The sequence below is a fragment of the Callithrix jacchus genome, chromosome 4, assembly GCF_049354715.1.
Source record: "Callithrix jacchus isolate 240 chromosome 4, calJac240_pri, whole genome shotgun sequence".
Classification (NCBI taxonomy): Eukaryota; Metazoa; Chordata; class Mammalia; order Primates; family Cebidae; genus Callithrix; species Callithrix jacchus.
In genome coordinates, this window is record NC_133505.1 from 38891062 (window position 1) to 38916243 (window position 25182).

General features: G+C 47.2%; 1 protein-coding gene and 1 long non-coding RNA gene across 7 annotated transcripts in view; one reads left to right on the forward strand and one right to left on the reverse strand.

The window, feature by feature from the left end:
- LOC108591138 (uncharacterized) overlaps positions 1-8781 on the reverse strand; it is a 28678-nt gene extending 19897 nt beyond the window's left edge. The window contains exon 1 of the long non-coding RNA XR_013534012.1: positions 8233-8781. This is a non-coding gene — a long non-coding RNA (uncharacterized LOC108591138). The remainder of the gene's footprint in view (positions 1-8232) is intronic.
- LOC100394035 (MHC class I polypeptide-related sequence A) lies at positions 8250-24668 on the forward strand. Of its 6 annotated transcripts, none has more exons than XM_078368786.1 (7): positions 8250-8934; positions 19649-19903; positions 20166-20441; positions 21030-21308; positions 21382-21531; positions 21768-21861; positions 24010-24668. In XM_078368786.1, the coding sequence occupies exons 2-7, from the start codon at positions 19870-19872 to the stop codon at positions 24125-24127; spliced, it is 951 nt and encodes a 316-aa protein (XP_078224912.1). In that variant the 5' UTR covers positions 8250-8934; positions 19649-19869; the 3' UTR covers positions 24128-24668. The 6 variants fall into 6 exon arrangements, with proteins under 6 accessions (XP_078224912.1, XP_078224913.1, XP_078224914.1 ...); XM_078368787.1 differs by having other exon boundaries at positions 8250-8412; XM_078368788.1 differs by having other exon boundaries at positions 8250-8412; positions 20183-20441.
- Positions 24669-25182: the final 514 nt, after the last annotated feature.

Consider the following 25182-nt stretch of genomic DNA (forward strand, 5'->3'; position numbering starts at 1 on the left):
AACCCAGAGATAAACGCATGCATTTACAACCAACGTTTCTTCAACAGTTGTGCCAAAAACATGAAATAGGGAAAAGACAGTCTCTTCAACAATTCCTCCTGGATAATTACATAGAAGCATGTGAAAACTGGATAATTATATAGAAGGAAATGAAACTAGGTCCCTATCTCTCACCATTAAAAAATCAAATGAAAATGAAAGGAAGACTGAAATCTGAGACCTGCAGCTATGTAACTGCTAGAAAATGTGGAGAACACTCCAGCACATTGGTCTGGGAAAAATGTTTTTATGTAAGACCTCAAAAGCACAGGCAATTAAAGCCAAAACAGACCATTGCAATTACATCAAGCTAAATAGCTTCTGCAAAGCAAAAGAAACAATCAAAAGAGTAAAAGCAACCCATAAAATGAGGGAAAATATTTGCAAACTAGTCTGCCGACAAGGGAACCATTACCAGAATATATAAGGAGCTCAAACAACTCAACAGCAGAATAAAAATAAAAATAATTTGATTTCAAAATGAGCAAAAGATCTGAATAGATCAATTTTGTGCTCATTCTTCCAATAAAATATCTTTTATATCATATTACAAAATCTTCTTACCCTCTGCTTTCACCAGCTGTAGGCTATTTCCAAACAAAGGACCTAGCCACTCTTCCTTTGTATTTTTTTATTATAATAATTAATATCCTTATACCTAAAGATCTTTCTATATTTTGGATTTTGTTTTTAAATCACAGATTTCTCAAATAGAAGTCATTAGGTCAAAGGGTGAGAATATTTTTAAGCCTTTTCATACATATTACCTAATTGCTTCTCAAAAGCAGTGTGCCAATTATATTCACCCATTTATTGAGCCCCTTCTCTGTACTTGGACTTCTAGATGCTGGAAATCCAAGTGGTGACTAGACAAGGTCGCTGCCTCAAAGAACATGTTGCAGTGATACAGACCGCAAATGAAACAATTGTAATATTGGTGATAATTGTCATGGAGAAACATGCTCGGGCTAGAAGACTGTTGGTGGTGAGGATGGTAGGAGATATATTTTGTTGATGAAGATGTGCCTGAGAGCTTGACCACTGGGTGTCTGAGCAGAGACCTGACTGGTGTGAGGGGTGAGCCTGTTGGATCCATGGGGAGCAGGTGCACACAGGGAGTTCCGGGGGAGATGCCTAAGACAGGATTGAGCAGTGTTAGTGGAGATGAGTTAACTGGGCTGAGAGGGGGCAGGATGAGGCCAGAGAGGTCAGAGGGACCCCATGACTAGGGGCTGATAGGAAACAGTGAGAGACTGGGGTTTCACTGTGCTAAGAAGGAAGAGGCTGGAGTGTCTGTGGGACATGGTGGTGAGGATGAGCTCTAATTCCCATTTGAAAGGCTCCCTCTGCCTGTTGTGTGGGTGATGGACAGCTGAGTGAGAGGCAGCAGGAAGCCCAGCTGGGAGGCCCTCTGGTTTACTGTCTTGGAGAGGATGGCTCCAGAGAGGAGGCAGTAGAGGACTGAGGAGTGATTGGATTTGGGTTAATCAGTTTTTAAGATGGTGTTAGCAGAAACTCCATGGAGAACCACACATTTATTAGCTTACTTTAGTTCTACAGCAACATTCGAGGTGGCTTACTGCAACAACCCGGTGTAATAAATACATTTGAATTATTTAAAAATCTACACCAAGGAAAATATACATTTGAAAATATTAAGGCTGTAGTAAAGCCAGAACACTACTAGGCAAGAAGGAACATCTGAAACATTTGCTGAAATGGAGTTTACTGTTCACCTAGCCATAGATTTGTCGACTCATGATTTCATTGCATGAAAGAACCACGGAGGGGGTGACAGTGCAGGTCACCGGTCCCTTGTTTCCTGCTTCAGGAGCAGCTGCCTGTTCCACAGTGACATTCAAAGCAAATTACATCACTCTAAGGTGTTTAATGATGACGTCAAAGTCCGCAGAGTCAGCAAGTGTAAACACCTCAGGAGTCCAAGGAGAGTCTACATTTCTCCCCAGAAATGGCCTCACTGTGCAATGTTGAAGGGAGAGGGTCCCTTCACGGGGCCCCAAGATGCAGGAGCAATTGGGCTGCAGCTCTAAATAAAGATGCCCTTTCCACCTGCAGATTCCACGACACCTCACAGGCAACTTGGGTGATTTCACCTGAGCTAGGAATTCAGTTTTTTGACGTTGATCCTCTTTGAGCCATTGCATGAGCTTTAAATGTGATGTGGAGACTTTGCTATACTGGTGTTTCTTGGCTGAAATTTGACATCCACGGTGCAGTGGGTTGCTCAGATTTTGGCACCGGGAATTAACAAGTGGGATGGCCACTCAGAGACCTAATTTGAAAGTCAGTAATTACAAAGATAACAGGTGGGTAAATTTACAATGACGGGAAGAAACCAGCGTAAAAAGGCTGACAATACTCAAAATCAGAATGCCTCTCTCTCTACAGAGGATCACAGTTCCTCATCAACCAGGGAACAAGGCCTGATGGAGAACAAATGCATTCCAATAACAGAAATAGGCTTCAGAAGGTGGATAATAAGAAACTTCTGTGAGTTAAAAGAACATGTTCTAGCCCCATGTAAAGAAACTTTGGCGAAATCCTAACGAGAATAGACAATTTAGAGAGGATTATAAGTGAATTAATGAAACTGAAGAATACAATGCGAGAACTCCGAGAAGTATGCACAGGTTTTAACACTCCAATTGATCAAGCAGAAGAAAGGATATCAGAGGTCGAAGACCAACTTAATGAAATGAAACGAGAAGACAAGATTAGAGAAGAAAGAGTAAAAAGGAATGAGCAAAGTCTCCAAGAAATATGGGACTATGTGAAAAGACCTAATTTACGTTTGATAGGTGCACCTGAATGTCATGAAGAGAATGAATCCAAGTTGGAAAATATCCTTCAGGATATTATTCAGGAAAACTTTCCTAACCTAGAAAGGCAGGACAATATTCAACTCCAGGTAATACAGAGACCACCACAAAGATATTTCTCAAGTAGAGCAACCCCAAGACACATAATTCTTAGATTCACCAGGGTTGAAATAAAGGAGAAAATTCAGCTAGAGAGAAAGGTCGGGTTACCCATAAAGGGAAACCTATCAGACTCACAGCAGATCTCTCAGCAGAAACCCTACAAACTAGAAGAGAGTGGGGGGTCAATATTCAATATCCTCAAAGAAAAGAATTTTCATCCCAGAATCTCATATCCAGCCAAACTAAGTTTTATAAATGAAGGAAAAATAAAATTTTTCGTGAACAAGCAAGCACTCAGAGATTTCATCACCATCAGACCTGCTTTACAAGAGCTTCTGAAAGAAGCACTACACACAGAAAGGAACAGCCAGTATCAGTCATCCCAAAAACTTACCAAAAAGTAAAGAGTATCTCTATAATGAAGAATCTATATCAACTAATGGGCAAAATAGTCAGCTAGCATTAAATGACAATATTAAACTCACAAATATCAATATTAATCCTAAATTTAAATGGATTAAATGCCCCAATCAAAGACACAGACATGCAAACTGAATAAAAAGTCAAAACACATCAGCATGCTGTATCTAGATCCATCTCATAAGCAAGGACACACAAAGACTCAAAACAAAGGATTGGAAGAAGACTCACCAATCAAATGGAGAGAAAAAAAAACAGGAGTTGTAATTTTCGTCTCTGACAAAATAGACTTTAATAGTAACAAAGACTAAAAGAAACAAAGAAGGACATTACATGATGATAAAAGGATCAATGCGACAATAGGAGTCAATGATCATAAATATATATGTACCCAATATAGGAGCACCCAGATACATAAGACAAGTTCTTAATGACTTATATAGAGACTTGGACTCCCGCACAATAATAGTGGGAGACTTTGACACCACATTGTTAATATTCGACGGATCAATGAGATAGAAAATTAATAGGCACATTTATGATTAGAACTCAGACCTGGAACAAGTAAACTCAGTGAATATTTATAGAATTCTTCATCCCAGGTCCACAGAACATATATTTTTTTTAGTATCACATTACACCTAAAGTGACCACATAAATGGAAGCAAATCACTCTTCAGCACCTGCACAGCGTTTCACAGATTTAAACGAAATATTGGTTGGCTGTTTGTTTATTTTCTTTCCTTATTCCTTCCTGTCTCCGCTGTTAAGCACAATTATCAGCATAAAAGAGGTTTTTAATACCTACTTTTAGATTGCATTCCAGCCTGGGCAATAGAGCAAGACTCCTGTTCTCTCTCCCCCTTTTCTCTTTCTCTTTCTTTCTTTCATTAAAAAAAAAAAAAAAAAAACAAATACAAAATTAGCCAGGCTTGGTGGCACATGCCTGTAATTCCCGCTGCTGGGAGGGTGAGGCAGGAGAATCACTTGAACCCGGGATGCGGAGGTTTCCAAGAGCTGAGATCGCACCATTGCACTTCAGCCTGGGCAACAAGAATGAAACTCCGTCTCAAAAAAAAAAAAAAAAAAAAAAGTTTCTCTTTAAACTATAAATTTCTTCCCAAGGCTAGTTCGGCCTACTCCCAAAAATGAACAAGGGCAGCTCAGAGTTTAGAAGCAAGATGGGGTCAGTTAGGTTTGATATCTTTCACTGTCATCATTTCCTTAATGAGGATTTTGCAAAGGCGGGTTCACCTTGGCTTCAGACCCACTGGTGCGATATCACTGTGCCCTGTCCTTCCAGCCACTGCCACTAGGTGGAAGCAGAGACATGATCATCCAGATGGCCTGGATTCTTACGGGCTCACTGCCAGAAAGAACATTCTTGAGACTTTCAATCTGAAAGCCTGATTTCCAAAAGCTTTTGACCGTTTGCAAACTCAAGTCAATACTCCAGGAACAAGATCTGCCTCGACTTTGTCTCCAGTCAAGGACGCTATGGCAACGCAGGTTTCAAGCGTGCTTTGAGAATAAATGGAACAGGGTCCCCTGTTGTCCCCACCCGATTTGCGTTTTCCTTTTGTTACAACCAATCTCTTTTGTAAATATTGTGATACATATCTCCATTCCACTAAAAATATCTCTTTTTTTTTTTTTTTTTTTTTTTGAGACGGAGTTTCGCTCTCGTTACCCAGGCTGGAGTGCAATGGCGCGATCTCGGCTTACCGCTACCTCCGCCTCCTGGGTTCAGGCAATTCTCCTGCCTCGGCCTCCCGAGTAGCTGGGATTACAGGCGCGCGCCACAACGCCCAGCTAATTTTTTTTTTTTTTTTTTTTTTTTGTATTTTTAGTAGAGACGGGGTTTCACCATGTTGACCAGGATGGTCTCGATCTCCTGACCTCGTGATCCACCCGCCTCGGCTTCCCAAAGTGCTGGGATTACAGGCTTGAGCCACCGCGCCCGGCCAAAAATATCTCTTTCAAAGGCACTTTAAGATTCAATGCCAGGAAAAGATGAAGGATCCTCTTGAAACAGAGTTTCTGATGCTGGGTTTTAATGAACAGTGTGTGTGTGTGTGTGTGTGTGTGTGTGTGTGTGTGTGTGTGTGTCTGTGTGTGTCTGTGTGTGTGTCTGTGTGTTTAATTTTTTTTTTCAATGGAAGAGCGCTCTCTATGCTACCCAGGGCTGGACTCGAATGCATTCGCCTCACCTCTTCAAGCGCCAGGACGCTTGACCTGAGCCACCGCGGCTTGAACATTTTGGTTTTTAAAACTCTGTAACTGGCCGGGTGTGGTGGCTCATGCCTGTAATCTCAGCACTTTGGGAGGCTGAGGTGGGCAGATCACTAGGTCAGGAGATCAAGACCATCCTGGCTAACATGGTGAAACCCCGTCTCTACTAAAAATACAAACAAATTAGCTGGGCATGATGGCGCAGGCATGTAGTCCCAGCTACTCCGGAGGCTGAAGGAGGCTGAGGCAGAATTGCTTGAACTCAGGAGGCAGAGATTGCAGTGAGACAAGATCCTGCCACTGCACTACAGCCTGGGCAACAGTGCAAGACTCCACAAAAAACAAACAAACAAAAAAAACCTCTAACTATTTCAGTGTGGGGGCTTAGCTTCATATTCTCAAACTGGAATATTCTCTTCCTTAACGTTCACATAAATCGCAATTTATAGTTTTTATTATTTTAAACTTTATTTATTTTTCTGTTTTGGGGACAGGGTCTCCTCCTGTCACCCAGGCTGAAGTGCAATGGCACAATCATAGTTCACTGCAGCCTGGAACTCCTGGGCTCAAGCAATCCTCCTCCCTCCGATCCCAAAGAGCTGGGATTATAGGCATGAACCACTGCAACCCACCCAAATCTAAGTTTATACTAAAAGATAAAATGCCAACATTTCAGAGAAAGTGAACGTCACAAAGTTATCCCAGTCTCTGGAGTCACTGTGAAAACGTTGGTGAGGAATCTTCCAGGTATTCCCTACTTAAAATATACATTAACATTATATAGGTGATTATATATAATATTATATGTGATTAATGTGGCATTTTCACCCAGGCTGGAGTGCAGTGGAACCATCTAAGCTCACTGCAACCTCCACCTCTGGGTTTCAAGAGATTCTCCTGCCTCAGTGTTGTAAGTAGCTGGAACTACAGGTGCCCGCCACCACACCCAACTAATTTTTGTATTTTCAGTAGAGACAGGGTTTCGCCATGTTGGCCAGGCTGATCTTGAATTCCTGACCTCAGGTGATCTGCCCACCTTGACCTTCCAAAGTGCTGGGATTCCTGGCCTGAGCCATGTCACCCAGCCTCCTTAACCTTTTAGAAAAGGTTAAAAGTATATTGTGTACATCTTTTCATAGCAATACTTAAAATGAATCTTACTCTTTTTAATGACTACATAGAATTTTATCCTGTAGCTGTTCTTTGGGAGAAGACTGAAATGTGCTTTACCTGCTGGGCGCTGTGGCTCATGCCTGTAATCCCAACATTTGGGAGGCCAAGGTGGGCTGATCACGAGGTAAACATGGTGAAACCCCATCTCTACTAAAATACAAAAAAAAAAAAAAAATTATTGGGAGCTTGTAATCCCAGCTGCTTGGGACGCTGAGGCAGGGGAATCACTTCAACCAGGGAGGCAGAGAATGCAGTGAGCCAGATGGCGCCACTGCACTGCAACCTGGCGACAAACCAAGACCCCATCTCAAAAAAAAAAAATGCTCTTTATCTTCACTGTGGTAGTGGAGATGTGGGTGTGTACAACAGTTAAAACTCAACAAGTTGAACATTTTAAATAGATGCAGTTTATTGCATGCAAAGTATGTCCCAAAGATGATTTAAAATATTATCCTTTGGCCAGGCGCAGTGGCTCATGCCTGTAATCCCATCACTTTGGAGGGCGAGGCAGGAGGATCACAAGGTCAGAAGTTCGAGACCAGCCTGGCCAACATGGTGAAACCCCGTCTCTACTAAAAATACAAAACTTAGCTGAGTGTGCTGGCAGCCACCTGTAATCCCAGCTACTCAGGAGGCTGAGGCAGGAGAACTGCTTGTACCTAGGAGGCAGAGGTTGCAGAGGACCAAGACGATGCCACTGCACTCCAGCCTGGATGCCAGAGCAAGACTCCGTCTCAAAAAAATATAAATGAAAATATTATCCTCTTTGAGATGTGTACTTTGCTTATGTAAAATAAAACAAAAACCCTGTTCTTGGGCCCCAGAGACACACCCTGGCACATCTGGAGGAAGAGGGTCATGCTGTCTGCCACTCACCCTCACAGGCTCTGAAATAACAGTAATAGCCCTATATTTACAAATTCAGAGAGAGAAAGCTCCTTTACTTTTTCTCTCCCCTTTCCTTCCTGTCTTACCTCCTTTCTTCAACACGCCCCCCCCACCCCCACCCCGCATCCTTCCCTCCTTTCTGGACTCCCTGCTCTTGATCTCCCGTGTATTCCAGCCTCGAGGCCAACAAACGTCATCGCGGCCGCCTGGGGCAGGTCAGGGAAGGGACGCGAGGCGGCGCTGTCTCCGCATAATGTGAGCCGAGCGCCCTGGGCCCCCGGGTCTTGTATCATTTCAGTGAAGGTCACTGCAGTCTTTGATGGAGGGTGTAAATTAGGATCCTCCCTGAAGTGGCGAGTGAGGGGCTTTTTCCTGGCCCCTTAGTTGTGGGTTTTCCTGCGGGCGGCGGAGCCTGTTTCCATCAGAACAGCCCAGAGGCGGGCTGCCTTCCTGGGGTGACTGAGCAGCAGGAAGCGTTTTCGGATCCAAGAATCCGTGGGCGCCCGTGGGAGGGGCTGAGGTGCATTTCCCTACTCACCCGGATTCGAATCCACCGAGTCAGAATTCAAGCGAGTCAGATTCCAGATCGCGCTCCAGCCAGGACTCGGAATTCCTGCTCCACAGCGGCGGGTGTGAGCGCCCCAAAGCTGGAAATCAGAACCCTAAAGGCAGCTCGGCCCTCCCCAGCCCACAGCGCCGTTATTCCGTTTCTATATCGGTAAACACGCTTCATTTTCCATAGCCCAGGGCGGGGTGACGGGTGATCCCAGTCTTCGCAGTGAACTGCGGGCAGTAGAATTCAAAAAGCTTGCGGGCAAAGCCGGGCGCGGTGGCCCACGCCTGTAATGCCAGTACGTTTGGGAGGTCGAGGCTGGCGGATCACCTGAGGTAGGGAGTTCGAGATCAGCCTGACCAACATGGAGAAACCCTGTCTCTACTAAAAATACAAAATTAGCCGGGCATGGTGGCAACTGCCTGTAATCCCACCTATTCGGTAGGCTGGGGCAGGAGAATGGCTTGAACCGGGGAGGCAAAGGTCGCGGTGAGCCGAGATAGCGCCATTGCAACAAGAGCGAAACTCTGTCCCAAAAAAAAAGCTTGCGGAGCTAAGCGCAGCCCCGCCCTGCATTATGTAAGCGACAGGGCTGAGTCCTTTTTCTTTCTTTTCCGGACCCAGCAGTGACTACTAAAGTCTGCGAAAAGGAAGTCACTTTTGTGTTCCTGAGTCCCGGGATCTAAGGTCAGCGCTGAGGGAGAAAACATAGTTGATGGGGCAGAGCAGAGGAAGCTGGAGGGGGCAGTGGAAAGGGAGGGAGGGCTTCGGATAGCAGACTTGGGAGGTTTGGTGGGGGTGGGGCACCCAAACCTGGGCGCTGAGAAGCAACTCACTTGGAACTCAAGAACATCTCCGGCTCCCCTAGCCTGGGAGAGGACTGGCTTCATGTCTTTGCGCAACCACTTCTAAAAGCCTTGGAACGAACCTTGCCTATTTATTATTATTATTGAAGTGTGAAAAGTCTTTTGCGGGGGTGAGCTGAATGAGAACCTTTGCTGGAGCTGGCACACAGAGGAAGTCCTGAGGGGAGGGTAGACAATGGAGGGAAGGGCTTGGGACCTTCGTCATGAGAGCTGGGTCCTTCTCCCTCTCTGCCTCTCACTAAGCTTATGATCTTTAGCAGTGAAAATAATCTTGATATTTAGCAGTGAAAATAATCTCTCTAAGGTGGGGAAAGGACACTGGTCCCTGCAGTGCTCAATAAATTATGAGGATCAAAATAAATTATTAGTGAATATTAATGGGAAAACTAAGAAATTGTTAAAATTCTCCAATACATTACATTTTCATCCACAGAAAAGTGTAGGCTAGGGATCACAGGGAAATAGTTAGCAATGACAGGTATAGTTCAAATTAAAAAGATGTTTGTGAGGCTGACAAAGAGGAAATGGACACAGTTCCTGATCCTGGAGGGTTCATAGTCTAATGGGGGAGGGTAGAAGATGGCAGATGACAGCTGGGTGTGGTGGCGCTTGCCTGTAGTCCCAGCTACTCAGAAGGCTGTGGTGGGAGGACTGCTTGAGCCCAGGCATTGGAGGCTGCAGTGAGCTATAATCACGCCACTGCACTCCACCTGGGTGACAGAGTGAGGCCAAAAAAAAGATTCAAGGCAGGGCACAGTCACTACCATCAGGAAGGTTGAAACCATGAGCTAGATCAGGAGCTCTAAAACTTGACTACACACTGGAATCACACCTAGGGAACTTTAAAAGATACGAAGGTTTAGGTCCAGCCTAGGTTTGCTGATTTAACTGGTTTGGGCTCTGGCCTGGGAACATGGATATTAAAACTCTCCAGGTGGTTCTATGCAGTGGCTAGGTTTGAAGACCATTGGCTAAATGTCCCAAAGACTAAGAGATGTTTGCTGGGGACAAGGCAATTCTCACAGTAGAAAGGGGCTTTCCGGACAGGATTATTATTATTGAGAATTGAGAATTCATATGCCACATAATTTATCCTTTTAAAGTGTACAGCTCAGTGGCTTTTAGCATAATCGCAAGGTTGTGCCACCATCACAGCTATCTACATGAAAAGATTTTCTTCTTTTTTTTAGGCTAGTCAAGTGAAATAGTGGGAGTGAGTAAGAAACAAAGACATCCATAACTGGTTGTGATCAATTAGGTGTAAACACCAGTACACTCAGACCAGCCTAAGTGGGAAGATTTTAAGGATATGGTGTGGTCTGATGGGCTCCAGGCAGAGGTGACAGTGACCTGGATTAGGGACATGGCTTAGGCAGTGGCATCCTGGTGGGATAGGGTGAGGAGATCCCAGAGCTCACTTTTACTGCAACCCTGAGGAGATGTCACCAGAGAAATGGGTGTGACATTTCGCCAAACAGCAGGTTTTGGCAGCTGTGGTTTCCATGGTAGAGTAGAAGCATCCTGTGTGACATTCAGCAGATGTGGCGCTGTGCGTGGCTTGGAACACTCTGGTTACAACTGGGGCAGGCACCGTGTTTAGGAAGCCGGTGTAGTAACCTAGGCTGAAGGGAGGGAAAAGCCTAGACCAAGGCAGTGGCTGTGGGATTGAAATAGGGTTGGAGGAGCTGACTTTGACTCCTGGAGATGAAGGGGAAGGAGGAAATCAGAAGGGACCAAGGATGGTGATGCTCTAAAGAGAAACGGAGTGATGTGGTGGGAGACATGTAGAAAGTTCTTGTGGATCTGTCACACTGGAGGGACTGTGGCCCCGGAGGTACAGATGTCCTAAGGCAGGCTGGGAAAGGGAGTCTGGAGAGAGCTTGGTGTTATAGTGAACCATGGGGAGCCGCGTCCTTGGCCCTGTGATTAGCCAGGGACTGAATAGAGAGGCGGCCCTGCGAGACCTCAGACACTTAGAAGATATTATGGGGTGAAGGGGGACCTGGTTTCGAGTCGAAGGGAAGAGAAGGAGATTCTAAAGCTGAAACGTCTAAGAGTTTGTCGTCTGAGCGGTGCTGCTGAGAGGCAGAGGTGACTGAGATCTGGAAACAAGTCTGCAAATCTGGTCACTGCTCTCATTGCCAGTAACGTTGTGCGCGGCTGAGGGAGTGTGTCGGGAGAATAGCCGCGCGTTGTCTGTCCTGGAAGGAACAAGCCAATGAGAGCCGGCCGGATGGGGCGACCGGCGAAAGGGGCTTGGTGAGGCCCGCGCTCCTTAGGGTGGGGGTGCGGGGACGGGTGGTGGCGATGCAGCGAGGGCGGCAGGGCCCTGGCCATGCTCCTCAGGTTGGAGCTGTACCCTCAGCTACTCACAGCAGGTCCCCGCTTTTGGCTGCGCTCCCATTCGTCTGGGCCCCTGGTACCGCCGGCTACAGTTCCCCGAGTCTCAAGCCTCTGGATATTTCCGAGCGTGGCCCCGCCCTCTCCGCCAAGTATGGACTAAGTGGTGCCGAAGTTGCCGCCTTCATTTTCATTGGAGGAGCGGTTGTTGCGCTTAAATATCAGCGCGGCCTTCTCCCCGGCTCCGCTCAGTCACCTGTGCTTCAGCAGCTGAGACGGTGGCGACGTCGGGCCATGGGGCTGGTTTGGGTCCTGCTGTTTCTGGCCGGCGTCTTCTCTTTTGCAGCCCAGGGAGCCGCCGCTGGTGAGTGGGGTTCCTGGCGGCCCTCCGCGGAGCGGGAGTGGCGAGACGTTTCCGGGGGTCCCGGTGGGTCACGGTGAGCGCGGTGCGGTCCGGGCGGCGCTCAGACGCGGGGTCGGGGGTGCGGGGAGCTGGACGCGGCCCGTGGCCGCCACACCTCAGCCCTTCTTTCCGGTCTCTTTTCTGTCCTCCTCGGGACCGCGCATCACCCGCCCCTGCATTTTCTTGTCCTGCACTTGCTCTCCTCGCCTCGCCTCGCCTCTGCCTCCTCTCACTTCGGACGAACCAGCCCTTCTGAGACCCCTGGGGTCCCGGGCTGCGCCCTCCACCCCGGGCTGCTCCTGTGAATGGAATTTGAGAGCCCTCCCAGCTCGGCCACTGAGGCAGCCGCATCTCCCGGTGCTGGGGGCGGCTCCCAGGTCCCTGAAGCCCAGTCCTCTCCCCGGAGCCAGCGGGTTCTCAGCTCCCGGGCAGCAGCTCCTGTATTTGGGGCCCTCCTTTCTCGGGACCTGGAGCTGGTGGTGCTTTCTGCTGCTGTGGGGACTGTGAGGGTGGCTGAGGGGAAAGGGGGTTGGAGGCTGCAGGTTCCGGGCAGAGGATTCTTCCCGCGACTTCTCTCATTCCTGGCTCATTCTCCCCTGGCCCCCTACTCCTGGGGGGATTGGGGGGCCGGGGTGAGGGGGTCCTCTCCACTCTGGCATCCCACCCCTACTAATGACCAGTGATCTAAGGGCACCAGATTCCCTGCCCCGTTCTCCCCTGCCCATCTCAGGGCCCTCTGGGTCCTGTTGCCCTCCCAGCTCCTGCTACCACCACAGCAGGTCCCTCCTGTCTCCCTTTTAGGCCTTTCCTATAAGCAGCCTTCATCCAGTGGTGACCCTATACCTCCCATTCCCACCTGTCCCTGACCCTCACTTTCTCATGCTGCCTTTTGTGAGGGCGGGGGTACCTTCCCTCCATCCCATTCCCCTCCAGACCACCCAAGGGGAGCCCTGGTGCTAATGACAGTTGGGTCTTAGGCTGGACACAGGGCAGTGCAGATGCCCCCTCCCTTCCAGTGCAGGTGCCTGCTCTGGGCCCCACCTCATGGTGGCCCTTTCTCCTCTCCTTTATCCTCAGCCTCACACTCTGGAGGACCCCACCCTCCAGCCCACAGGTGCTGGACCATCCCTCCCTGGTCCCTCTGCCCCTCTCCACCTGGGGACCTTGCGTTGCTCCTACCTCTTGCTCACCTGCCTTGGGCCCTCAGCAAGTTCTCACCTTTCCCAAACACCACCCCCCACAGAGCACCCTCCCCTCCTGTCCTCACCCCAATCCAAGTTCCTCCACAGTCACTCCTGCCCCACACTCACGCTCACGCTCCCCTCCAGTTCTTGCTCTGCCCATCTCCCCTCCCCAAACCAGACCTAAAACAGGCTGTTGGTCCAACTGTTCTTGACCTTCATTCTTTTCTTTCGGTTCCTTGACCCCAGTGGGCTCTCACTCCCTACACCACACACCTAAAATCTTTGTTTTGCCTGCTCTGGGGTGACTGTTCCCCCTCCAGCACTACTTTTGGCAGGCCCTTCCTCAGTCTGGGAGTCTCCCCCTCTACCTTGGTTTTCTCTCTATGTCCAGTACCCCCAACCCTTGCTTTTGTTAAAATTTTTAACTTTTGTCTGAGTATGTAGTACATATTTATTTATGGAGTACATGGCATATTTTAACGCAGGCATGCAATATGTAATCATCACATTAGGGTAAATGGGGTATCTATCACAAGCATTATCCTTTCTTTGTGCTGCCAACAATCCCATTGTGCTCTTTCAGTATTTTTACATGTACAGTAAATTATTGTTGACTTACCCTGCTGTGCTATCAACTAGATCTTATTCATTCTAACTATATTTTTGTAACCATTAACCATCTCACTCCCCACTCCCCACCACCCTTCTCAGCCTCTGGTAGTCATCATTCCATTCTCTCTCCCCATGAGTTCAGTTGTTTTAGTTTTTGGCTGCCAAAAACAAGTGAAAACACTTAAAGTTTGTCTGTCTGTACCTGGTTTATTTCACTTAACATAATGATCTCCGGGTCTGTGCAAATGACAGGACGGCTGAATAGTACTCCAAATACACATGTGCGCCACGTTTTCTTTATCCATTTGTCTGTTGATGGACACTTAGGTTGCTTGCGGATCTTGGCTATTTTGAATAGTGCCTCAATAAACGTGGAAAAGTAGATAGCTCTTTAATATACCAGTTTCCTTTCTTTTGGGTATATGCCTAACAGTGGGGGTGCTGCAGCATATGACGGTTCTATTACGTTAGTTTTGGGGAATCTCCACATTGTTTCCCATAGTGGTGTATAGTTTACACTCCCACCAACAGTGTTCAGGGGTTCTCTTTTGCCACGTCCTTGCCAGCATTCCTTATTGCCTGTCTTCTGGATAACAGCCATTATATCTGGGGTGGGATGACATCTCATGGTAGTTTTGATGCATTTATCTGATGACCAAGGATGCTGAGCACCTTTTCATATACCTGCTTGCCATTTACATGTCTTTTGAGAAATGACTATTCTGATTTTTTGCTCATTTTTAACTCCGATTATTAGATTTTTTTCCTATAGAGTTGTCTGACCTCCTTATATGTTTCACTTACTAATCTTCTGTCAAATGAATAGTTTGAAAATATTTTCTCCCATTCTTGGATGGTCTTTTCACTTTGTTTATTGTTTTATTTGCTATGCAGGAGGTTTTTCTTCCTTTTTTTTTTTTTTTTTTTTGTGGGGAGTTGGTCTTTCTCTGTGGCCCAGGCTGGACTGCAATGGCACAGTCTCAGCTCACTGCAACCTCCTCCTCTCGGGTTCAAGCAATTCTTCCATCTCAGACTCCTGAGTAGCTGGAACTACAGGCACATGCCACCACACCTGGCTAATTTTTGTATTTTTAGTAAAAATGAGACCGTGTTGCCAGGCTGGTCTTGAACTCCTGAGCTCAGGCAATCCACCTGACTCAGCCTCCCAAAGTGCTAGGATTACAGGCATGAGCCACTGCGCCTGGCCTGTTTCCTTTGCTGTGCAGAAGCTTTTTAACTTGATATGATCCCATTTATGCAGTTTTACTTTGGTTGTTTGTGCCTGTGGGGTAGTACTTAAAAAATCTTTGCCCGGTCCAATATCCTACAGAGTTTCCCCAGTGTTTTCTTTTACAGTTTCCTAGTTTGAGGTCATAGGTTTAGGTCTTTAATCCATTTGATTTGATATTTGTATATGGTAAGAACTAGGGACATAATTTTATTCTTGCATATGGATATCTATCTAGTTTCCCCAGCACCATTTATTAAAGACACTTGCCTTTACCTAGTGTGTGTTCTTGGTACCTTCGTTGGAAATAAGTTCACTGTAGATGTCAGGATTCGTTTCTGGGTTCTCTGTTCTGTTTCATTGGTCCATGTGTCTGTTTTTATGCCACTACCATGCTGTTTTGGTTGCTGTAACTCTGGAGTATAAATTGAAGTTGGATAATGTGATTCCTCTAGTTTTGTTCTTTTTGCTCAGGAGAGCTTTATCTATTCTGGGATTTTTATGGTTCCATGTACATTTTAGGATTATGTTTTCTGTTTCTGTGAAGAATGTCATTGGTGTTTGATAGGGATTGCATTGAATCTATAGATTGCTTTGGGTATTATAGATATTTTAACAAAATTCATTCTTCCAATCCATGAACATGGAATATCTTTTTCACTTTTGTGTCCTCTTCAATTTTTTACATCAGTGTTTTATGATTTTTATTGGAAAGACCTTTCACTTCGTCAGTTAAGTTTATTCTTAGGTATTTTATTTTATTTGCAGTTATTGTAAATGGGATTCGTTTTTTATTTCTTTTTCAGATTATTTGCTGTTGGCATGTAGAAATGCTACTGATTTTTGCATGTTGAATTTGAATCTCCAACTTTACTGAATTTGTTCTTCAGTTCTTTTAGTTTTTTGGCGGAGTCTTTAGGTTTTCCCAAATATCAGAGCACATGACCTGCAAACAAGGATAATTTGACTTTTTCTTTTCCAGTTTCCATGTCCTTTATTTCCTTCTCCTGTCTGCTCTAGCCAGGACTTGTAGTACTGTTTTGAATAACTGTGGTAAAAAGTAGTCATCCTTGTCTTGTTCCAGATCTTAGAGAAAAGGCTTTCAGTTTTCCTCCATTCAGTACATTACTAGCTGTGAGTTTGTCATATATGGCTTTTATTATATTGAAGTCTGTTCCTTTTATACTGTTTTTTGAGAGGTTTTATCATGAAGGGATGTTGAATTTATCAAATGCTTTTTCAGTATCAATTGAAATGATGGTATGGTTTTGTCCTTTATTCTGTTGATATGATGTATTATACTGATTGATTTGTGTATGTTAAACCATCCTTGCATACCTGCAATACATTCCACTTGGTCATGAAGAATGACCTTTTTAATGTATTGCTGAATTTTGTTTGCTGGTATTTCATTGACAGCTTTTACATCATTGTTCATCAGGGATATAGGCCTGTCGTTTTCTTTTTTATGTGTCTTTGCCTGGTTTTGGTATCAGGATATTCCTGGCTTTGTAAAATGAGTTGGGAAGTATTCCCTCCTCTGTTTCTCAGAACAGTTTGAATAGGATTGGTATTTCTTCTTCTTTAAATGTTTAATTGTGGTAAAGTGTGCATTATACAAATTTTACTGTTTTAACCACTCTTAAGTGTACACTTCGATGACATTAGATACATTCACATTTTCGTGCAACCCAACACTCTGTACCATTCATCAGTAACTCCCCATTTCTCCCTACCTCTGGCCCCTGGTAACCACCATTCTACTTTTTGTTTCTATGAATTTGACCACTCTAGGTACCTCATTTAGGTAGAATCATGTAATGTTTGTCTTTTTGTTTCTGGCTTATTTCACTTCTACTATTTTTGAGGTTCATCCAGGTTGTAATATGCATCAGAATCTCATTCCTCTTAATGATAAATAATACTCACTATATGTATGTACCACCTCTTGGTTATCCATTCCTCAGACAATGGACACTTGGGTTACTTCCCACCTTTTGGATGTGGGCAATTATGTTGCTATGATAATGGGAGGCCAAATATTTCCTCATGTTTCTGCTTTTATTTCCTTTGGATATATACCCAGAAATAGATTGTTGGATCATATGGTATTTCATTTTTTTAATTTTAGAGGAATTACCATAGTGTTTTCCATTGAAGGAGGTGTGCCATTTTATATTTCCAGAAGCAGTACACCGGGACTTCAGTTTCTCCACCTCGTGTGTGTGTGTGTGTGTGTGTGTGTGTGTGTGTGTGAGATAATAGCCATCCTGATTGGTTTGAAGTGGTATGTCATTGTGGGTTTGATTTGTATTTTCCTAATGACCACTGATATTGAGCATCTTTTCACGAGTTTATTGATCATTCGTATATTTTCTCTGAAGAATTGGCCATTCAAGACTTTTGCCCATTTTTGCCCCACGTAGCTTCGCTTGGCTACTTTGTCCATTTTTGAGTGGGTTGACTGTTTCATTCTTTTCATCAGACTTCCTTATGTATTCTGGAAACTAATCTCTTATCAGATGTATGATTTGCAATATTTATTTCATTTCAGGGGTTGATTGCTTATTCACATTGATGCACAGATGTTTTAATTTTCATGAGTCCAGTTTCTATTCTGTCTGTGCTTTGGTGTCACATCCATGAAAGCACTGTCAAATCCTATGTCATGAAGATTTTTTCTTGTAAGAAATTTTTAAAATTGCATTTTAGGTTTTGGGATACATGTGAAGAACATGCAAGATTGTTGCATAGGTACACCCATGGCAGTGTGGTTTGCTGCCTTCCTCGCCATCACCTATATCTGGCATTTCTCTCCATGCTATCTCTCCCCAACTCCCCACCCCCTGCTGTCCCCTTCCTATTTCCCCCGGACAGACCCCAATGTGTGATGCTCCCCTCCCTGTGTCCATGTGTTCTCATTGTTCAACACCCACCTATGAGTGAGAACATGCAGTGTTTGATTTTCTGTTCTTGTGTCAGTCTGCTGAGAATGATGGTTTCCAGGTTCATCCATGTCCCTACAAAGGACACAAGCTCATTGTTTTGATGGCTGCATAGTATTCCATGGTGTATATGTGCCACATTTTCCCTGTCCAGTCTATCATCGATGTGCATTTGGGTTGGTTCCAGGTCTTTGCTATTGTAAACAATTGAATGCAATGAACATTCGTGTGCATGTGTCCTTATAGTAGAACGATTTATAATCCTTTGGATATATACCCAGTAATGGAATTGCTGAATCAAATGGAATTTCTATTTCTAGGTCCTTGAGGAATCACCATACTCTCTTCCACAATGGTTGAAATAATTTACACTCCCATCAACGGTGTAAAAGTGTTCCTACTTCTCCACATTCTCTCCAGCATCTGTTGTCTCCAGATTTTTTAATGATCGCCATTCTAACTGGCATGAGATGGTATCTCAATGTAGTTTTGATTTGTATTTTTCTAATGACCAGTGATGATGAGCATTTTTTCATATGTTTGTTGGCCTCATGTATGTCTTCTTTTGTAATATGTCTGTTCATATACTTCGCCCACTTTTGAATGGGCTTGTTTGTTTTTTTCTTGTAAATCTGTTTCAGTTCTTTGTAGATTTTGGATATCAGTCCTTTGACAGATGGGTAGATTGCAAAAATTTTTTCCAATTCTGTTGGTTGCCGATTCACTCTAATGACTGTTTCTTTTGCTGTGCAGAAGCTGTGGAGTGTGATTGGATCCCATTTGTCTATTTTGGCTTTTGTTGCCAATGCTTTTGGTGTTTTGGTCATGAAGTCCTTGCCTACACCTATGTCCTAAATGGTTTTGCCTAGGTTTTCTTCTAGGGTTTTTATGGTGTTAGGTCTTATGTTTAAGTCTTTAATTTATCTGGAGTTAATTTTAGTGTAAGGTATCAGGAAGGTGTCCAGTTTCTGCTTTCTGCACATGGCTAGCCATTTTTAAGTTTTAGTTTTTGAGTTAAGAGTTTAGGTCTTTCATTCATTTTGAGTTAATTTTTGTATAGAGTGCAAATTCAGGGTCCGATTTGATTTTATTTGAATATCCAGTTCCCCCAGCACTATTCACTGAAATGTGGACTGACTCTTTGAGACCCTGTCGTCTGCCCACCCCAGTAGACACTGGCTGGTCCATGCACTTGCCTGTCCTGAGGCCTTATCATGCTATCATGCCACTCTCCTTTGGACCCAAGCCCACACCATTGCTTCCCTCTGGGATACTGACTCCACTATAAACTTCTCTGAGGCGACAACCTTCCTGCCCCTTGTGCCTCATGACCACCCCTCCCTTGCCCTACCATGCCCATGATGAGTCTTTTCTCGAGGCAGCTCCCCTTGCCTCCATCTCACCATCACCTGTGCACCACAGCCACACTGGACATGGGTTCCTCTGAGCCTGAGTCCCTTCCCATCCCCCGCCTCCCCTCTGGCAAGACCTTCCTTCCACTACTGCCTTCATGTTCCTCCATTGCCCCTGCATGGCAGCCTCTCCCTGTGGTCCTTATACCCTCAGGGGGCCTGTGGCCACCCAGCCCTGGCACCAGGCCTACAAGTTTGCCATCTCCATTTCCCCTTCTTCCATTCCTCAGTCCCTTCCTCTATCCTCCCACCTTCCCAGTTTTCATTGTATATGAAACCCTCATTCTTGTTCCTTTGCCCATGTGCATTTCCTGCCTCCTCAGGAAGGTCGATACAGCAGACCTGTGTGTTAAGGATCGATGTGAAGTTACTTCCAGGGAGAAGTTTCATCTGTGATTTTCTCTTCCCCAGAGCCCCACAGTCTTCGTTATAACCTCACAGTGCTGTCCTGGAATGGATCTGTGCAGTCAGGATTTCTCGCTGAGGGACATCTGGATGGTCAGCTCTTCCTGCACTGTGACAGGCAGAAATGCCCGGCAGGGCCCCAGGGACAGTGGGCAGAAGCAGTCCTGAGAGCTGAGATCTCAAACACTGAGATCGAGGACTTGAGAGAGAATGAGAAGGACCTCAAGATGACCCTGGCTCATGAAAAGGGGCAGAAAGGAGGTGAGAGTGGGCAGGGAGAGGCCTTTTCCAGAAAATTTAGGGGCAGAGAGCAGGGACCTGTCTCTTGCCACTGGATCTGCCTGGGGCTGGAGGTGGGAAAGAGGGGGATCAGTGGAGCTCAGCAACAAGGTGAGCCAGCACTCAGCCAGCACAGGGAGGTACGGAGGAGAGCCAGGGAGGGGTTCCCGCTGGGCTGAGTTCCTCACTTGGGTGGGAAGGTGAGGGGTTCAGGAATGGAGAAGTCACTGCTGGGTGGGGGCAGCCTTGCATTCCCTCCAGGAAATTAGACTCTGTGAGATCCATGAAGACGGCAGCACTAGGGGCTTCCAGCATTTCTACTCTGATGGGAACCTCTTCCTCTCCCAAAACCTGGACACTCGGGAGTGGAACGTGTCGCAGTCCTCCAGAGTTCAGATCTTGCCTATAAACATCACGAAGGTCTTGGAGGAAAATGCAAAGAAAGCTGGCGCTGTACTGGCAGACTGCCTGTGGAAACTACGGCGATATCTGGCATCTGGGGCAGGAGTCAGGAGAACAGGTATGGACCCTGGGCAGGAGCTCTCCTCTCCCCACAGTTCTGCTAGAGTTGCCTCACCCCCCAGCTCCGACCCGGGAAACCTGCTCAGTGCTGTGGATGCAGGCGTGTCCTGTTGGCATTTCGTGTCCTGATTTTCCTCTCCTGTCAGAGCCACTGGATAAATACGGTGGGTCTGGGACTGAATCATTCAGTGTTGTAATCTGGGAAATCAGGTCCTCCAACAGAATCCTGAGCCTGGGGTGGGTGTCAGGCAGGAGAGGAAGCCTTCAGGGACAGGGCTGCCCCATCTGCCTCCAAGCCTGCCCATCCCAGAGAGTTCCTTCCTGGCCCCAGACCCAGGAGTTCACCCATAACATTCCCCTCCTCAGCATCATTGTGGGGATCCCAGAACTTAAGGCTGCAGTCCTGAGGCCCATCCTCCTGCCAGCCCTAGAGGAATTGGACCCCAGGGTGAGGACAGATTTACAGAAGGTCTGAGGTCTGTGAGGGCTTCAGCCAGAGTGGGAACAGTGGAGAGGAGCAGCCCTGTTCCCTGCATCTCTCTTAGAGGGGAGCAGGGCTTCACCGACTCTGCACTTTCTTCTCCAGTGCCCCCCATGGTGAATGTCACCCGCCTCAAGGATTCAGATGGCAATATCAATGTGACGTGCTGGGCTTCCGGCTTCTATCCCCAGAATATCACACTGACATGGCGTCAGGATGGGGTATCTTTGAGCCACGATGCCCAGCACTCGGAGGGTGTCCTGCCTGATGGGAATGGAACCTACCAGACCTGGGTGACCATCAGCATTTGCCAAGGAGAGGAGCAGAATTTCACCTGCTACATGGAACACAGTGGGAATCACAGCACTCACCCTGTGCCCCCTGGTGAGCCTGGGGTGACCTTGCAGAGGGTCAGCTGTGGCTCTCTGCCTGGTGCATAACAAGTGCCTTTTTGCAGGGAAGGTGCTGGTGCTTGAGAGTCAATGGCCAGCCAATCTATATGTTCTTGCTGCTGCTGCTCCTACTGCTGCTGCTACTGTTATTGGTATTATTCTTTGCTGGGTCCTTCATTGCAGGAAGAAGAAAACATCCTCTGCACAGCATCCAGGTGAGAAAAGGGGGCAGTGGCTGGAGATGGGAAGGCTCCTGTCTGCGCAGCAGCATCCCCTCATTGCTCCTGCACAGATAGGCATGTAGGTGAACAGGCTTCTGGAAGAGGGGTTGAAAGTTGGGGTATTTGGGAGGGGAATGGGAGCCACATCTCCATCTGCACCCCTAAATCCTTCTGAAGCAAGGGCCAGGGAAGGCCCTCGAATGTCTAGCTGTGGCCTCTTCTTGCTGCAGGTAAGGAGTGGCCAGCAGGGACGGCCGTGGCACCTACTCTGTCCCCATCTCAGTGTCTCTGTCTCTCGGGCTCACTAGGGCGCGTCCAGGTGGGGTGAGTTGGGAATCACATGCGGAGTGCTGAGGGCCTGGATGATCACAGCCTCAGAGGGAGCAAATAGTAAAGGCAGTTGTGATCTGGGGAGGGCTAGAAACTGGAGAGGAATCTGAGGGGAGGCGGTGCCCCTAGTCCCTTCCTCTCTGCATCCCTCTCCCCTGTTTCTCCAGCCATTTGGTGGAGGGACACGCCAAGGAAAAGATATATGAAGCCTGGACCGGGGGCCCTGCCTGTGCAGCCCCTTGGAGGCCCTCTTGTAACAAGGAGGGTCCTGGTCGCACACGGCCTTCTCTGTCTGCTTTGCAGCTCCCCATGGGCCTCCTCCAGGAGCTGCCTCGAGGGTGTCATGTCCTTTGTGTCACTTAAGGCACTGCTCTTTCCAGGTTCCCACCACTTGGCCTCCCTGAGTTTCCATGCAGATGATATGGATAAGCAGATGTCTGTGGGCCATTTGAGGGGCAGGGCCCAGCACCTCATCAGGGCAGCTGCGGTCTCTGTTCTCATTCTACCTCCAAGTGTTTTCTTCTCCAGTCCCTAAGGGACACAGTCCCCAGGGACCATGTTTCTGGGGCTTTGTTCTGTGCTCTGTGGCCTGACCTTGCCCTCCCTGAGGCTATATCCCTTTCTAAAGGTGGTCACTGCCTGGTAAGTTTGGAGTAAGGGACAGTCAGGATCATTTCCCCCACAGTCTGGTTGTTTGATGGGAGATGAAAAGAGAAAGTAGGAAGTTTTGTGTTTCTGCAAAAACAGAGGCAGTGCAGGGGACAGTGAGAGGATGGAGCGTCCAGGAGACCTGGGTCTTTCTGTCATTTCCCCACTTCTGCGTACCTGGCCGTAGGGGTGGTGGTTTCTTATTGCTCTGTTTGCCCCTCAGGCCTGGGCAGATGGGAAGGTTCATCCCCTGCCCTGCAGCATCAGGGCCCCGTCCAGGAGGCACCCGCAGCAGGGGCAGAGCAGGTGTATGGTGGCTCCTGCTCTCAACTGCGGAGCCTCCCGTAGAGGGATTGTCAGTTCTGGTTTTCTGTGAGCGTGATTGCTTTCCTCAGAGGTCATTGGGAGTTTGGCCAGGAAAAGGGTATGAAAGTCATGTGCCAATTTCTCAAAATTCCTGCTTTCAACGTTGATGTCCCATAAAGACGTTCGTAATCTCACCTCTACGATCTTGACAGAATTTCCTCTAATACTGATGTTGTAAAGCATACTCAATGAAACAGGAACTCAAATTTGGAGCTCCCACTCCAGGAGGGTCTGTGTGGGAGATGGTGGCTGTGACTGTGGCAGTTCCCAGGTGCAGCGGGTGGACAGAGGCCTCAGGCTAAGGGGTCCCCCCTACTCCACATGGAGAAAATCCCTTATAGTTTGCAAGGGCAGTGTCCTAGGTGGAATCCCTGCTAGAGGCAGGGCAGGAAGGCCTCGAAGCCTTGCCAAGCAGCAGCCCTGGGGTGGAGCTGCGTTTCCAGGGGTAAGTGGACCAGGCGGGAGCAGTGGTGACTCTAGAGCAGGTCACAGGCCTGGGTGGGTGCTAAGGGTCAGGGGAGGCCAGGCCTCCTGAAGCAAACTGGGGGTCCCAGGGTCACGTGCCGATCCTGTGACAGCCACGTCTTTCCATGCTGAGCCTGCTGGGCACCCTCAGGCTTCTTGATGGGGTCCCCAGTTAAGAGCTGCCAGCTCTGGGCTGGGAGGGGAGGAAAGCCGAGCCACAGGTATAGGGCAGAGCCCACGGTGGGCAGGGCCTGCCCTGGTATGCAGGTGCCTCTGCAGGAGAGGAGGGCCTGGGGACTGAGGGCAAGGGTCAGGGCCTCTCTTCGGGGAGGCCTCTCACTCTAACAGAACTGGTCAGGCCTGAGCAGAGGGGAGGACACTGGGTTCCCTCTTGCGTCTTGTGCTTTAGTCTTGGGGCCCTTTCACTCCCTGCCTGATGGGTGGTGGGCACAGGGCAGGTGCTGATGTTGATGGAATGATGGGAGGGAACTGGCAGGGGCTGAGAAAAGCTGGGTGGGAGGAAGAAAACAATGAGGGCCTCATATTCCCTCAGAGAAAGGGAGAATCTGATTTTGGAGCAACTGAAGAGAGAAAAGTCCTCAGGGAATGAACACAACACTCTGCACCCAGTGGAGCATTCACCGGTTTCTCTCTTTTCTCCAGAGCTCGTGAGCCTGCAGGTCCTGGATTGACATGTGGTTGGGACAGGAGACCACAGGGATGCCACACAGCTGGGATTTCAGCCTCTGATGTCAGCTCCTGGGCCCACTGGCTCCACTGAGGGTGCTGAGACACTGCAGCCAGGAGGCTGGGATTCGGCTCCCTGCCTGGATCTCACCAGCACTTTCCCGCTTGGTGCCTCAGTTCCCTGACCTATGAAGCAGAGAACATAAGAATGGTGTCATCTTCACCTCTGGAGAGATCTCTGTCACTGTGTTCAGGGAAAGGACCAGCCTCACTCCCCATGCAGAGAGGAAGCTCTGGCTGTGATCCAGCCTGTGGAGAGTGAGGACCTGCTCCCTCTACAGTGATGGCCAAGAACCTGCAGGTGACAGGGAAGCTTCCTCTCAGTGTGTCCTATCAGGTTCTTCCAGGCATCACGGAACAGACCCGGGACATTTCCTCCAGTGACATGGCCACACCCAGAAGTGAGGTGGCCCTGCCAGGGGCTCCTGGGGCTCCCGCTTGTTTGGGATCTCAGTGTCTGGAGATGGGTGTGAGGAGTAGGCTTTGTGCAAAACATAACTGTGACCTATAAATTATTTTATGCTTCTTCTTTTAAGAAGAAATAAATAAAATAAAACAAGTACCAAAAAAGAAAACCTGTCTGAAAATGTTGCTCTTCAATAAAAGGTAAACACGCTTTAACCACCAGAGAGATAGAAGCTTGTCAGCCAGCCCAGAAACCCCATCATCTGCCCCAGCTCAGTGATGAACTCTTCCCTCCCCCACATAAAATCACAGCCTGACTTATGATCATCACTTCTTTGTTCTATTTTATATTTTCATCATCTAAAATTGCAGTTTACTTTTACTTTGGAGTATATAATTTTTGTTCTTTTTTTTCTGTATGTTCCTCCTTGAAATGTATACTGTCTGCCTGAGTTTTCCAGTTTGCATTTTGCTGGCTCACCCCAAGGCATAGGTTAATATGGGCCATTTTTATCTGTACTTTTATAAATTGGTAGTTGGCTGCAGACATTTGCTTATAGGCAAGCTAGATGATTTTCTTGACTATTTTATTTATGGCACTGCACTGTTCTTCCATGAGGAAGAAGAACTTACTGATGGTTGTCTATTTTTACTGTACTCTTAATTGCCATTGCTGTTCAATGG